Source organism: Sarcophilus harrisii, chromosome 2 (genome assembly GCF_902635505.1).
Source record: "Sarcophilus harrisii chromosome 2, mSarHar1.11, whole genome shotgun sequence".
Classification (NCBI taxonomy): domain Eukaryota; kingdom Metazoa; phylum Chordata; class Mammalia; order Dasyuromorphia; family Dasyuridae; genus Sarcophilus; species Sarcophilus harrisii.
In genome coordinates, this window is record NC_045427.1 from 287,356,534 (window position 1) to 287,371,615 (window position 15,082).

Sequence of the window (15,082 nt, forward strand, 5' to 3'; positions counted from 1 at the left end):
ATTATTGAGAAAGCATCAAAAGAAGAAAAGTCAGCGGGACAGAGTTCTGGAAAGACATCCATACACAATCTAAGTTATATTTTAATATATTTAACATCTACTGGTCATCCTGCCATTTAGGGGAGGGGGTGGGGGGGGTAAGAGGTGAAAAATTGGAACAAGAGGTTTGGCAATTGTTAATGCTGTAAAGTTACCCATGTATATATCCTGTAAATAAAAGGCTATTAATTTAAAAAAAAAAAAAACAATTCTAATTGTAATTCCAGAATAATTGAAAAAAAAAAAAAAAAAAGACATCCATACACAGTTGGACATGGATGATGACCCCATCCATGAAAGAAACTGAAAAAGATCAGAAAGGTAAAAACCACCATAGAGCAGGTGTAGAAAAAAACTTGCTTCTTTTTGCATAATTTTTTTCTTACAAAATTATACAAAATACTACATTTTCTACTTCACATTTGACTTCAGAGCATAATGATAAAGTGGATGAATACTAACAGTATGTGAGCTAGCATGGTATAGTGGTGAGAGATGCAGCCTTGAAGTCACAAAGTTTCTAGGTAAAATTTCTGCCTCCAGTGCACCCTGGCTGTGTAACCCTACACAATCATTTCACTGCTCAATGCCATAGGCAAGATTGCAGATGGCTCATTCAGTTTCCTTTGCCAATTAAATAAGAAAGTTGGACCAAAATAGAACACAGTCAAATTGTGGAGTTTCAGATAATAAATGTTCAGATAAATGAGAAACCTTTATGGTACACATAGACTTAATCTTCCCCATTCCCTTAAAGCTAGTTTTAAATATATATTCATAAATATCCTCCTAATCCCCAAAAAGATGCTTTCCTGATATTAAGTCACTGGGCTAACAGACTTTAGGTGTGCAGAGTGCAAAAAGTAGCACATAATGCTAGGAAAAAGTCAAATAATTCCCCTTTTGGTCTTTATTTAATAAATACTAATTGTAAAACAATGGGGGGGGGAAATAACAAATATCTGTTTCGATGAAAGTTGAAAGATTTATTTATTATGTATTAACTATTTTGATATAATTTCCTAGAGTCCAAATTATAATATATGGAAATAATCCATTCCCTAAATTTTCTTCAATCAAGTTTTATTAACAGCTATATTGTTTAGCAATATAAATTACTTTTAGTAGGGAGAAATATTGCCTGGGATACAATTATATTTTAGAAACCTCATCCTGTCTTTCAAGTTTATCAAACAGGCAAATAATTAAATTTATAAATAATACAGTAATGATGCAATAATCTATAAATAATGGTTAATATATTGATACCATTCCATCTTAATCATATAATTAATATAAGGTGATTACTTCATCAGCAGCATCAATTTTTTCTTAGTGCTTTGTGTTTAAAAATCTTTACTGAAAACAAACCCAGATGAAAAAGACAAATCTATGACAAATAGATTAAATATTTATTTTAAAACATAAGAAACTAAAAAATATACAGTATTCTTAGGATATTTAAAAAGAATTTTTCAATAGTTTTTTCTTTTAAGAAACAACATCACATAGAATAAATGCACAAGCTCTTAATAAAAATGCAATTTGAAAAGCAGATTTTAGACTTCTCGCTCTTTAATGCATTTAATGGCTTTTCCAAGAACATTAAATACCAATTATATTTTAAAAAATCCTTTCAGATATTTTGTAAACATTATAAGAAAGCATCTACCATCTATTTACCAAGGTGATGCCTTTCTTCAATAGTTTCTACATGTGTTTACAGCCAACATTTTATAAAAATTCTGTATTAGAAAATTTTTATTATGTACTTTAAAGTTAAATTTTCTAACCCTCCAATTTTCTTCCCATCAGCCCAGGGTGTATTATTAAGCTTCAAGTAATAAAATAACTGTACTACTATTATGATCTCTGCCTCTTCTTAAGAGCATATTTGGTAGGAAGAGCAATCAAAGCATGGCAAAGTGCTGTTTTAATTGTTTAATTAAATGTTGTGTATCAATATGATCTGGAAATGCTGCTTCAGACTTCTGCGCAGCCACATAGCTTCTCTGCAGGTCTCCAATCTGTAAGAAATAAATTAGGCACTCATGTACACATCAAAAATGTACAGAAAATGCACATTACATAGACACAGGATCGCTGGGCAGGGCTGGAAATTTAGTCTAAACCCTCATTTCACAACTGAGGACATGAAAGCTCAGAAAATGACCTGTTCTTTGTTTCCACAGAGAGCCACCAAATCTAGTGTTGTCACTATTCTAGAAATACTGGATCAGCTGATTATACAGATTTCGTCTTAGTCTCAAACAGCTTTTAAAATTATTTTTAAAAGATTTTTCTCAACTAAAGTATTGGGTCAAGTTAAATATAAACAGCCAGTTAGAAATTAATAGATTTAGTGAGGAGTGAGGATTTGGGGGAGGACAGTTATTAGCTAAATAGCATATGTAGAATTAGAGGCCTCCAAAAAAAAAAACCTCAATAACCCTAAAATATACTTTATCTAAAGACACACTTTTCATGGAAATAAATGTAAAAAAAAAAAAAAAGAATATTCAAGACTAATGTATTTTGTACCCTATTCACCTTCTTAAAGAAAATATTAATGAAATATAGTTTAAACTCTTAAAAATGAAGTTTAGGATTTTAACGTTCACAAGGAACAGATAATGACTTTGTTTTAAAGTCTATTCCTAAAGAAACACAGAGAGGAAAACTGAAAAGATCTGTATTATATATTGCTGTTACGAAGAAAGTTGAACAGACTTTGTTCAGATTCAATCAGCAATTAAAGGAAATTCAATTATTTTAATTCTAGTAATTTTTCTAATTAGAACACTGCTTTCTCTTTCCAGTAGTGTTTTTCCATAAAAGATCTTTCATATGCATGTTACTGGATTAAAATGCAATAATGTTCCTAACAAAACACTTAGCATTTATGCTTAATAATTATTTTTGTTTGTTTTAATAAGTTTTTATGGGTCTTTTTAATATCACTGTAGTTTTCCCAGAATCTCTCTTCCCAGCCAGCCAACCCATATAAGCTTTTTTCTTCTTTTCTTTTCTTTTTTTTTTGAGACAAAGTATTGTAGTCAATAGAAAGCTGGTTTCAGAGTAGCTAGCTCTGACAGAGCTGTGTAACCCTGCACATATCACTTAACCTCTCATTGTCCTGGGTAACTTCATGGAAACATTAAATTTCAGAGCAGCTGAAGGGTTTTTGTACTGGTAGTTTCAATACTGATGACATCATAGGTCTATAGCAACCTTATCTTTAAAAGCAGAATTATGAGTAAAGATAGAAAGCTTCTTTATACTGACTTTTTTCTAGAACATTCTTTTTATAACTAGAGGCACTGAGTTGTACTATCAGGATCTGGACTTTGGCTATTCTTACTGAAAGTGGGCACTCCAGGCAATATTGCATATTGTCTCTCAGATAGTTTCTTTGAACCACTATTGAGAAAAATGATCATATTCAGGAAGACTAATGGGATTTTGGCTTGAAGAAATTTTAGAGATCATCTATACTCCTTATTTTACAGATAAGGAAACCAGAGTTCAAAGAAAAGTAGTGACTTGTTCAAGATCAAATGGACAATAAATGACAGGGACCCAGATTTGAACCTTACTCTACTGAATCCACAGTCTGTATTCTATTATACCACAATGATAGGTGCATTTATCAAGAATCCAGCTATACTTTTATTTTAACCAATGAAGAAAAAAATAGAATTAATAAAAGATTAGTACAGTTGGGCATACCTTATCAGAGAGTGCTGCAAAATTAAAATGAGGCTCATACATATGGGGTGCTAAAGATGAAGCAGTTTGCAAGAGGGCTCTTGCCTGGATTAAAAGAAAAACATACAAACACAAAAGAGTTAATGAACCATAAACAAGGGATTCTGATGAATGTTTTGTAAGAAAATTTGAACTTATGAAAAAATTACTATTAAAAGCAACTGGGGCAAAACACATAAAAACCAATGAAATAAAGTTTCTATCATATTTAAAGATTAAAGATTTAAAGACAGAATGCCAGTTTATTGCTTTACATTTCTAAATGATGCTGAACTCAAAATATTATCTTTCAAATAAAAGTTTTATAAAAGGGAAAAAAGTCCTTTCTATATTTTGGGTTTTGCTGTTGGTTTAAATTTCATGTTTTACTACCTGTTCTCTAAAGTAAAGAAAAGGCTATAGTAATCTACAAAACCCCAGGTAGTATGCTGAATGAGAGAAAAATACATGCTGGGAGCATCCATCCATCATGGTGCTGATGTCTTACTCGATCCTGCTGGCTACCCTTCTGAGAGAGAAGGGAATTGAAGCTGACAGGATATCTGTTCACTGAAGTGCTCAAACAGCAAAATGCTCATCCCTTCCTGTCCCCTTGAGGTCCAAAGGAACATATACAATAGAGAGAACCGAGATGTGTGTACAAGTATCCTCCAGAACCCCCAAACAGCAATTGAAATGCTATAACTGAAATAGCTATAAATGCTCAAACCAACATTAAGCTTGATATATATATATAATATATTTGTCAGGGATAAGAGAAGGAAAATAAATGTGAAAATCAAACAATATTATTCCCCGACCCTAAGAATATAATTATTTATGTAATGGGAAAAGCCTACTTACATTTATATAGTGCATTAAGGTATTCAAAGCACTTTATCAACCAAGTAATGACAAGCATTTATCAATCACCTAATGCTAGTTACTGTGCTAAGGAAACACAAAGAATGAAATAATCCCTAAAATTTTCCTTTCTGCATCACGACTTTCCCCATCACACAAGTTGGCATAAGAGATTAAATGGGAATTTGGGGGGAATTTTGCAGAAGATGTAGATGACATGTGAGGATGACACAGAGCCTATTACCAAATACTTAACCCAAACTTTACAATAAGGTATTGTAAACACCCTGTAAAAGAAAAGAAAAAAAATTCATACTTCTCTAGTATCAAGGGAGAGCCAAAAATTTTCACATGGATTTTCCAAATCACAAGGGCATTGTGTCTCCATACGGCAATGTAGAAGGAATAACAACACTTTTTTTTAAATGATATCTTATTTTTCCAATTACATGCAAAGATAGTTTTCAACATTCACCTCTGCAAAACTTTGTGTTCAAAATTTTCTCTCCTTCCTTCTTCCCTTGCCCCCAAGACAGCAAGCAATCTGATATAGGTTAAACATTTGTAATTATTCTAAACATATTTCTATATTCATCATGCTGTGTAATAAAAAAAAATCAGATCAAAAGGGGAAAAAGCATGAGAAAAAAAGCCCAGCAAACAAACAATCACCAAAAAAAAAGGTAAAATACCATGCTCTGATCCACATTCAGTCTCTATTGTTCTCTCTCTGGATGTGGATGGCATTTTCCATCACAAGTCTATTGGAATTGCCTTGAATTACCTCACTGAATAACAACACTTTCAAGAACCTTCTGTTTTAATGGACAGTTAACAAAAGAGATCTATATACATATTTAAACACATATATGTGTATATATATGTAATCCACATATACTTATAAATGTACATATACATATATATGTAGAGTAAATATATAAAGAGAATAAATACAAATAAATACAAGTACCAGGCAGTTAAAAAGGATGAGGAATGGCATTTGATGGAATTAGAAAAGGCCTCATGTAGAGACAATGTTTGAGCAGCGTCTTGAAGGAAAAACAGAAACACTGTAAAGCTCAGGTAAAAAGAAAATGCAATCCAGGCAAAATTGAACACCCAAAGCAAATGCAGAGATGAGAGCTGGAATGCTGTGTGTAAGGAAAAGAAAGACCAGTATGACTAAAATACATAGCACAGGAGAGAGAAGGAATATCCAAAGAGACTGGAAAGACAGACTGGGGCAGGATGTAAAATATTTTAAAGGCTCAACAGAGGAGTGTATGTATTTTATTTTAAGGGCAACTAAGGCCACTAGATTTAGATCTGAGATGAAAGAAAATCACTTTGGTAGCAATATGTGTAATAAAGAATGGAATGGAGAAAAAATGTGGAAGAGACCAATTAGAAGTTATTGTAATAATCTAGGGGAAAGGTGACAGAGGATTGTATAGGTAAACAGAAGGAATCTGATACAAGAGATATTGTAGAAGTAGAAGCATCAATCAGTATTTGGCAACTGATTGCATATATAGAGGGAGGAAGAAGGAAGAATCAAGTATAATACTGATGTTACAGACCTGAAAAAATGATGCCTTCAACAGAAACAGTGGCATTTGGGAAAAGGGTGAATTAGAGAGAAGTGGTGAATGAGTTCTTTTTTTCCTGAATATTTTTAATTTGAAATATTTCTGGGACAGCTATTTTGAAATGTCCAATAGGCAACTTGAAATGCTAGACTGAAGCCCAGGGAAGAGATTGGGACTAGATGTAGAAATCTGAATCATCTTTATAGAGATAATAATTAAACTCATAGAAACACAGGAAAGAGCCTCAAGGAACACCCACAGTTATGGAGAATGATATAGATGATGAGCCAGAAAAGGAGACTGAAAAAGAAATGGTCAGACAAGTAGGTGGAGAGCTGAGACAGCAGTGTCCTAAAAATCCAGAGAAGAGAGAGGAAGAGAGGATGCTCAACTATGTTAAATACAGCACTTAGGTTGAGAAGGGTAAGAACTAAGAAAAGATCATCAGATACAGTCATTAAAGGATTCACTGGTAACTTTGAAGAAAGCAGTTTCAGGCCAAATGCCAGATGGAGAAGATTTAAGGAGCAGAGGAGAGGAAGTAGATGTGTTGTTTTTTTCTAGAAATATGGCTGAGAAAGGAAAGAGAAACATAACATAACTGATGGAGTTAGCAAACAATTTCACAAATGGTGACCCTTGGTATCTATGAAGGACGCAGACAGGGAAAGGCAGGTAGTATTAGGTAAGATTGGAGAAAGGATATACCTGAGATTGCAAACTCCTGGTAAAGATAGGAGAAGAAGGGATCAGGAGCACAGAGAGGCCTTAGTCTTAGCAAGAAAAGGGGTGCCTCACTGACAAGAGTCTAGGATAAAGGAGGTGAGAGTGAGGATAATATTAAGGGATTTTACAATGAAGAGAAGGAGAAAAAAAGGACTTCAAATGGTTTCAATTTTCTTAGGAAAGTCAGTGGTGAGGTCTTTTACAGAGAGAGAGAGGAGAAAATATGAGAGGCTAAATGAGAGAAAGTTTGGAATCCCTTTTGTGGAGAGTGAGATAGGAAGTCAACTAGGGAGAATTAAAAATTTTGTTTTGTAGCAATAAGGGCCCTGTTGAAATAGGATAATATAAATTATGGTGTATCCAGTCAGGCTGGTTTTATGTCTTCCTCTAGTTCCATTCAGTAGCACAGTAAGTAACTATGGAACAGAGAATGGACCTCTGATTTGCCTGACATAGAGAACTTTGCAAAAAGAAACTTCTATAAAGTAACCAACTGCTTATAATGCTTCAGAGAATTGCCTGGGACACTGAGACATTCCAATCACATAGTCAATATGTGACAGATATGAGACTTGAGCCCAGTCTGATTTTGGCATGCTGCTTCTGGGTATGCAAGGGGGAAGGAATTAATTATTACATAAAGGTAAGGAGAAATCAATTTTTTAAAGTTGATCAAAATGGGTTAGTCAGATAAACAGATTTATCTATCACTTTGTATATCTTAACTCCTTTACTGTAACAACTCAGATTCAGTAGCAGTAATAACCATTACCTGTTTGATAGGTATACAAAAGGAGTCTTCAACAAGCTGAGATAATTGCCCTGAGCCAGATACTTGCATGGAAAAGATAGGACTTCAATCCCCATCTTCAGTGTTGTTGCTATGAGGCTAGGCTGCTTGTTGTTGAGGCAACCATTTCACCAAGATACACGAGAAAGGACAAAAAAAGCCTTTGTCCTTTTAACATAATGAATATTTGCCTCACATAGACACAACCTCAGTGTATACTATATAAGAAGAAGATCTCATTTTAGAATATTAGTTTGTTCAGAGTTTGCCACTGATTAGAAACAGAGTGGAATAAAGAGGTAAAGTGGATAAAGAGTTGTCTTGGGAGTCCTTAACACCAGTGTCTAAGGCTTGCCTCTCTGACTGTGACTTGCTAAGAAAATCATTTAATGTCTCAAGTGTCCCAGGCCACTCTCTGAAGTTGCCAATTCTCAGGGGTAGGAGTTTTCTCAGTTCCCTAAACCAAAAAACTCAAAGGTTCTGTCAAAAAGAAGTTTTGTCAGTAAAAATCAATCTTATTAACTTTAGGAGACCATCCCATTCTAGTGGGGTAAGACAATACATTAAAGGAAATTGAAGGGGGAGGCGAAGAGAGAAATTACTATTTCAGGAATACAATAGAACAAGTCTAGGGTTCATGCCATGACATCCATGTGAACTGGATTTAAGTGAGGGAGGACTGTGCAAAGTCACTAGTCTCACCCTGTCCTCTGCAAACATCCGGGTTCAGGGGCAAGATCTGGAGCAGAAAGACTGGAGATGGCCCTGGATGCGACAATAGTATTTAGCAGCACAAAGAGTCTGAATTATTGATCTAATTCTTCCATTTGTATAATAGGAAGATACTTATGTCATAGAAATATGACAGAACCAATCAGATTAATATCTATACTATAATTGTGAAAGATATTAACTTATACTACACATGAAGGCTTCCTACTATCTATCCCTACCTCTCCCTTCTACACAGATTACACAAGGAGAAAATACAGAAATAAATCCTTTTGACTTTTAACACGAGGTACAGAACCCTGTTCATCACATTTGCTTGTCCCTTTCTTTTTCTGAGATGAAGCTTCTCTTGTCTCCAGAGAAATTGAGGAAATCCATCAGCTTTACAGGTATCTCAGAGCAAAAGAGCCTGGCAGATGCCACTGGAGGTTCTATCTATTCAAAGACTGAGGGACGTGTTGAAAAAAGATCTGTTCTTTCTTCAACTTCTCCTCCAGGTTACTATCTAATATAAACTGCTAATTTATTACCTAAACATTTCTAGTAACCTGAATTTTACCTCAAACACAAAAAGACAAGGAGTTAGAGTTAGATATAAGGCAGGTTAGATATTTAGGCAAGGAGTCCAATCTCAAGTCTAAATGTTAGCAATTTACTTTATTGGAGGCTCAAAGAGTTTATGATGGAACTCATAAATGTGCATTTAAAATGAACTTCCTAAACTACAGAGGAGATCATATGGATATCGGGGGCCACATTATAACCCCTAGGCTTAAGATAAACTGATTATCATTATAATGGTTATACTACAAAATTTATATAGATAAAAAAATAATTTTAAAGAATACCACATTTAACAGTTAATTTTCCATAAAATTTTGATGGACATTATAGTAATTGTGCTTCACAATAAAAGAAATTTAAGCAATATATGTTCCTTAATGAATAATAAGGAAGCTTTATTTTCACCTTAAAGGAAAAAAAAATTAAACCAAATCAACAAAGATTTGAAAAGATATTGATATACAAAGTACAGATGATCACTGCAGTTTGATTTAAACTTAACCACAACAAATGCTGACAAGTATTGCATTAAGTCTGGTAAATATTTTTCTTAGAGTTCAAGTGATATATGGAAGTTGTCATGACACTTCTCAGACTCATATGTCATTTCAAGTTCTGTATTAATTTCTGTTATTAACATGCATTAGTAATACACAATGAGAGTTGCCTATTTTAGCTTTTTTTCCCCAAGTAAACTAAATCATTTTCAAGATGATATAGTTTGCTTTCTTGGTAAATCTAAATATACCTACCTGTTCGACATGGCCCTTTCTCATCTCCAGCACAGCAAGGTTGTTGTAAGCTTCTGCATGGTTGTTATTGTTGACCAGGGCCAACCGGAAACACTGATAGGCCAAATTCAGATCTCCTATTCCCTACAAAATAAAACATCTTGGTTTTTTTTTCAGTAAAAAAGAAAGCTTTTCTCCTACTATCATTTTCTCTTGCTTTCTCATAAAAACCTTAGGGAAGGGGAAAAAGAATAAAGTAAAAACTGAACAGCTATTTTTTTTTAGTTTATATTGTAATAATTTATATATAATATTATAATGTAACATATAATATATATGTTTATATATTATATTTATATTTAGGCAGAAAACAAAAGAACAACCTACAAGGAAGCAAAGAAAAGATGGACACTAATTAATATAATTTATTCTATAATTATATATGCTTTCTTGAAATGGAAATTTATTGTTATATATTTTTGAATCCTTTCTGATGTTCTGCTGGGCACATGACAATATTTTGCTTTGTTTTCTTTTTATTTTCCTTTTCTGTCTTTTTTTTTCTATTCTTTCTTTTTCTTATTTTATACTTAGTGCAATAAATACTTTTAAAAAAAGACAGGGAAAAAGGTAACAATAATTACATTTTAGTGGTTCCACAGGAATTTTTAAATCCAAAGTCAATAGAGAGCTGGAGGATCTGAGTTCAAATTCTTGCTCTATTACTTACTAGATGACTACCCTTTGGGCTCTTAGTTTTAGTTCCCTAGTGTTTTTAAAAAATAAAAAAATAATAAAAAAAAAAAGGACTTAGATGATTTCTAAGATCTTCCTCTAACTCTAAATTCCACATTCCCAGATTCATCCTATTCCAAATAGATGTGATTATTCCTTCTTCCAGATTTCCATTCTACACTGTTTTTTTTTTAACTCATGCAATTTATTGTATTTTGCTTTTTGTGCATTCCTGCTGTCTCAATGACTTTGCCAGACCTACATTTCTAAAAAGATGGGGACCTTGTCTTTATTAATTTTTGTGTCCACTTCAGTGTTTGGCAGTTTTCTGCACATAGTAGATTTTCAATAAGGATTTGCAGAATTGAACTGTCATAACTGTTCAGACCTCTAATCTTCCTGCCAGAAACACAAATACCCTGGGTTTTGTAACATCTGGGGAATATATTCAGCTCAGCATTTTATGGTGAAATAGTCACATATGAAATACAAACCACAGCTATGTGTCCCAAGTTATACCAGACATCAGCTGCTTCCTCCTCGTTTTCAGACAAAGAAAGGGCACGTTCAAATGAGGTCAGAGTCATATCATACTGCTGGGCATAGAAGCAACAGAGGCCCAGATTGTTTAAAAGCTGGCAATTATAAACACCCATCTGTAATAGTCGCCTGTATGAAGAGACAAAAATTTTAGAAGATAATGGCATGGTTTGTTTTAATCCAACATTGAATTTTAAAACCAAAAAAAATTAGGAATAACCACATTATATGATTATTCCTCCTTCCAAAGGATGTAAAGAAAGTGTGATTATAGTAATTTAAAATACATACACAAAACCACTTATTACATTTATTATTCACAGGAATTATGTGGCTAACAGTCAAATTAGGAAAAAATATTCCTTTCTCTAGAAGTTTCCCCCCCTTACATTAGCAAAATGAATATATTTAAAAATGCAATCAAACGCAACCATTAAATTAACTTTTTGCTGTTCAGTTTTGGTAAATAATAGGAAATTTCAGCCCCTTTTAGGAATTCTTTTGGCACTATATTCAGGTAACAAGTGTGTACCCCCTGGCACTGAGGCAGCTTCCTTCCCTGCCCTTGCATGGGACAGACAGATTTTAAGGGTACACCTGCACCAGGGATGCCATTACTTAGGCACAGGAAGTTCTAAGCAAGAGCTGCCGAGTTAGGAAAATAAACAAGAGGCTACAGAGAGGGAAGGTTAACCAGACTGCTGATGTTGTGAGTAGGGACTATAAACATGATACCTGGCAGAGAATGGAGGGAGGAAACTGCACCTGATTGCTAGAACAACACTGACCCAAGAGGCAGAGAAGTGGCACCACAAAATCAGTCTCAAGACTTGTGATTTTGCCTCACTAACTGGTGCTAAGGGTTTGCAGGGACTGTCAGCTAAACCTTCAAACCCAAGGCCCTTAGAAGTGCTTAGTACACAAAAGGTGCTTAATAAATTCTTAATGATGTGGCTTGAATCTGGATCAGGACACAAAGATCACTGCAGGGAGCTTTAACTCTAAGTTGCTTTTCAAGGGGCTTGTATGGAAGTCCTGTATTTAATGACTGATAGCTTGAAACTTTCAAGAGAGAGAATAGGGTCTTTTGATAAACTCAAAACCAGATTTTTCTGTTGCTAGGGCAGATACTGGGTGGGGACATAAGGTATCAAGTGTATTTATAAGAGAAAGAACCCCAAAATTAAACCTAGTCTCATGAATTAGAAGTTAGGATTCATCTGATACATAGACCAGATTCAAAATGTGCTTCTAAATTTTGATTTGTGTTGTCTTTTTTTTGTTGTTGTTGTTATTTGTTTTTTGTTGGATGCCTGTTACTGGCTAGTTCAGGTCATTAGATCATAGTGATTATGAAATCTGGTCTATGAAATTCAATGAGTTTTCTGTCTGGCCATCTGGCAACTGCATGCCATGGGTCTCAAGAGGAATTGGGCAAGACAGTATGAAAGGAAACGAAAAGATTATCTTTTGCTGAAACACATCCTACTGGGAAAATGTTTTGGTCAAATCCAATATAAAACAAACCTGTAAAACCGCAGAGCTATTTCAGGTTGATCAGAATAAAAATGGTTGCTTCCAATGCATGCAATAGCTTCCACATGTGTATTATCCTGCTTTAAAACGTCTTTATAGTATTCAGCAGCTGATGAGATATTATTCATTGCCTATTCTCCATCAAAACAAAAATCACAATTTAACACTACTTTTTTATTTTTACCTCATTACACACACACACACACACACACACACACACACACACACACACACCTCTCTATTTCATCAGAATAGTGAGCTCCTGAAGAAAAAACTAATAATTTTGGACTGCCAACTATTTATAATTTTTGAGAATTTCCTAGAGTAACCTGCCAATGGTCAAAGCTACTATGTGGCAGAATCAGGAATTGATATAGATATTACTGTTCTTTTCAAGCTGAAAATTTTTTACTAATGTAACATCTTCATCTTCAAACACTGCTGACCACCCCCTTCTCTTAAACATTCTTTTCTCTCAGTACTTTTCTGACACTTCTCTATCCTGGTTCTTTCCCTATCCTTCTGGCCAATTGTGTCCTTTGGTAGATGTTCACCCTTGCCTTACCCTTGATAGGTAGATGGACACTAGCTACAATCTCTCTCACTGATCTCATCAGTTCTCATAAGTGCAACTGTCATCTCTGTGCAGATGCCTCTCAGAAAGCAGGAGGACAAGCATAAAAATAACTATGAGTAGCCTGAGTAAAATATTATGAGTAATTTGAAGACTGAGAAAATTGTTATAACATCCTTATGAAACAAGTTAGTTTTCACATTTCTATTTAAAGCCAATACATCCTTTAAGGCTCCCTTATAAAGGTTCACCATAAAATCCCAAAGAAGAAATTCCAATTTCTTAAATTTAAACTACTCTTTCTTCCTACAACATCCTTTCCCTAATATTGGGAATTTCTCCCAAGACCAGGTAAGGCCTTTATATTCATTTCTTTTTGAATTTATCTCTAATCTCCTCTATCTGTCTGTATATTTACAATTAGTAAGCAATATCACACTTTGCTGATAGCAGATACCATCAAATACGGTGTACTTGGGCCTGAAAACTGTTTTAAAAAGCTTTCAACTTCTGAAAAATTTATTTTTATCACTTTTTAAATTTGAGAGTCTAAAACATTCATTATAAAATTAAATTTACCCATGAATATTTCACAATAATCACATAAAATTAATTTTAATAACTTATTTTAATGTACTTAAGTATAGGTAAAGTAGCTAATTATGTGAAACCTTTTGTGTGCAGATTTAATTTTCCCCTCGAGTTCATAAATATTTGACTTAAGAAAACTAAAATTAATATCACTTAAATAATTTTACAAAGGTCATTTTTGAGCCATTTAATAAACTATAATTCCATTTTAAATTCATTGAAAATGCTATGTAAATGGAAACCAAGCTATAGAAGAAGTTGGAGAACATTCTGACTTATACCCCTTTTGATTAAAAAAAAATTATAAGAAAGGCCAGTTTTACCAATAGAAGAATACTTTCTTCAAGGAAAACAGTAACTACAATAGAAGGCATTTAAATAAATAAGTCATTTCCAACACTAACTAATATTAAAAAGGGATAAGAAACAGCTTGGAATACTAAAACTTCATTTTAAAACAAACAACAAACAATGGAAAAATAAAATTTTTAAAAAAGGAATATATGACTATGATGAACTCATATTAATGTCTCCAGAGGAAAAAAACATATTGTGAAAGTCCCCAAAGGCAAAATAAGTGGTAACTTCCAAGTAACAAACTTTGCTAATTAACTATGTTATTCCACAATAAGAAAAGGACTACATTAGAAACCTCATTTTGTGGGATACAGCTAAAAGTCAGTAGAAATATCACACTCACTCACTTTGCTCATTGTTCCTGAGTGAACCAGGTCCATTCCAATTCTATCCCTATGCTCTGCTACTTCCTCTTGCATGAAATGTGCTTGACTTTCTTCTTCACTTATTGGAATTCTATCTATGTAGTCATTCATTCATTTAATCAAGAAATAAATATTTCTTAAGTATTTACTATGTGCCCTGGCACAGAATTATAGTATAAACTCAGATTTGAAGAGGACCTCAGATGCACATTTATTCTAACTCCATTATATAGACAGGGATCTCAAGTCCAGAGAAGTTAAGAGATTTGCCTGGTTCATCCGGCTAGTAAGCGGTAGTCAATAGGAACTGCTATGAATACCTTAGCTGTGCTGAACATATACCCTAAAGATTAAAGTGCTGGTTTTATACTGTAATCATTATGTTATATTAATCTCTGTTGATCTTTTAAAAGATAGGTGCTACTTATTTAGCATACCTTTATTATTTTCTAGTTTAAGATCCATAGATTGGGCTCACAGCAGATGCTCAACAACTTCTGTTTCATTTGTTTTCTATTTGATTAAAAACGTTTTGTCAACCTTTTTTAAAGAACTGTATCTAACCCATTCAAAGGATTTAAAACAATACTGCTAATCTAAAT

At 33.6% G+C, this 15,082-nt stretch overlaps 1 protein-coding gene across 1 annotated transcript in view; it reads right to left on the reverse strand.

Moving 5' to 3' along the window:
• Window positions 1-1,430: 1,430 nt before the first annotated feature.
• Window positions 1,431-15,082, reverse strand: part of TTC8 (tetratricopeptide repeat domain 8) — a 50,295-nt gene continuing 36,643 nt past the window's right edge. The window contains exons 10-14 of the mRNA XM_003756179.4: window positions 12,585-12,724; window positions 11,012-11,186; window positions 9,804-9,926; window positions 3,769-3,852; window positions 1,431-2,066 (exon numbers count right to left, since the gene is read on the reverse strand). Of these exons, the coding sequence (XP_003756227.1) occupies window positions 1,950-2,066; window positions 3,769-3,852; window positions 9,804-9,926; window positions 11,012-11,186; window positions 12,585-12,724 (639 nt within the window). The 3' untranslated portion in view covers window positions 1,431-1,949. The remainder of the gene's footprint in view (window positions 2,067-3,768; window positions 3,853-9,803; window positions 9,927-11,011; window positions 11,187-12,584; window positions 12,725-15,082) is intronic.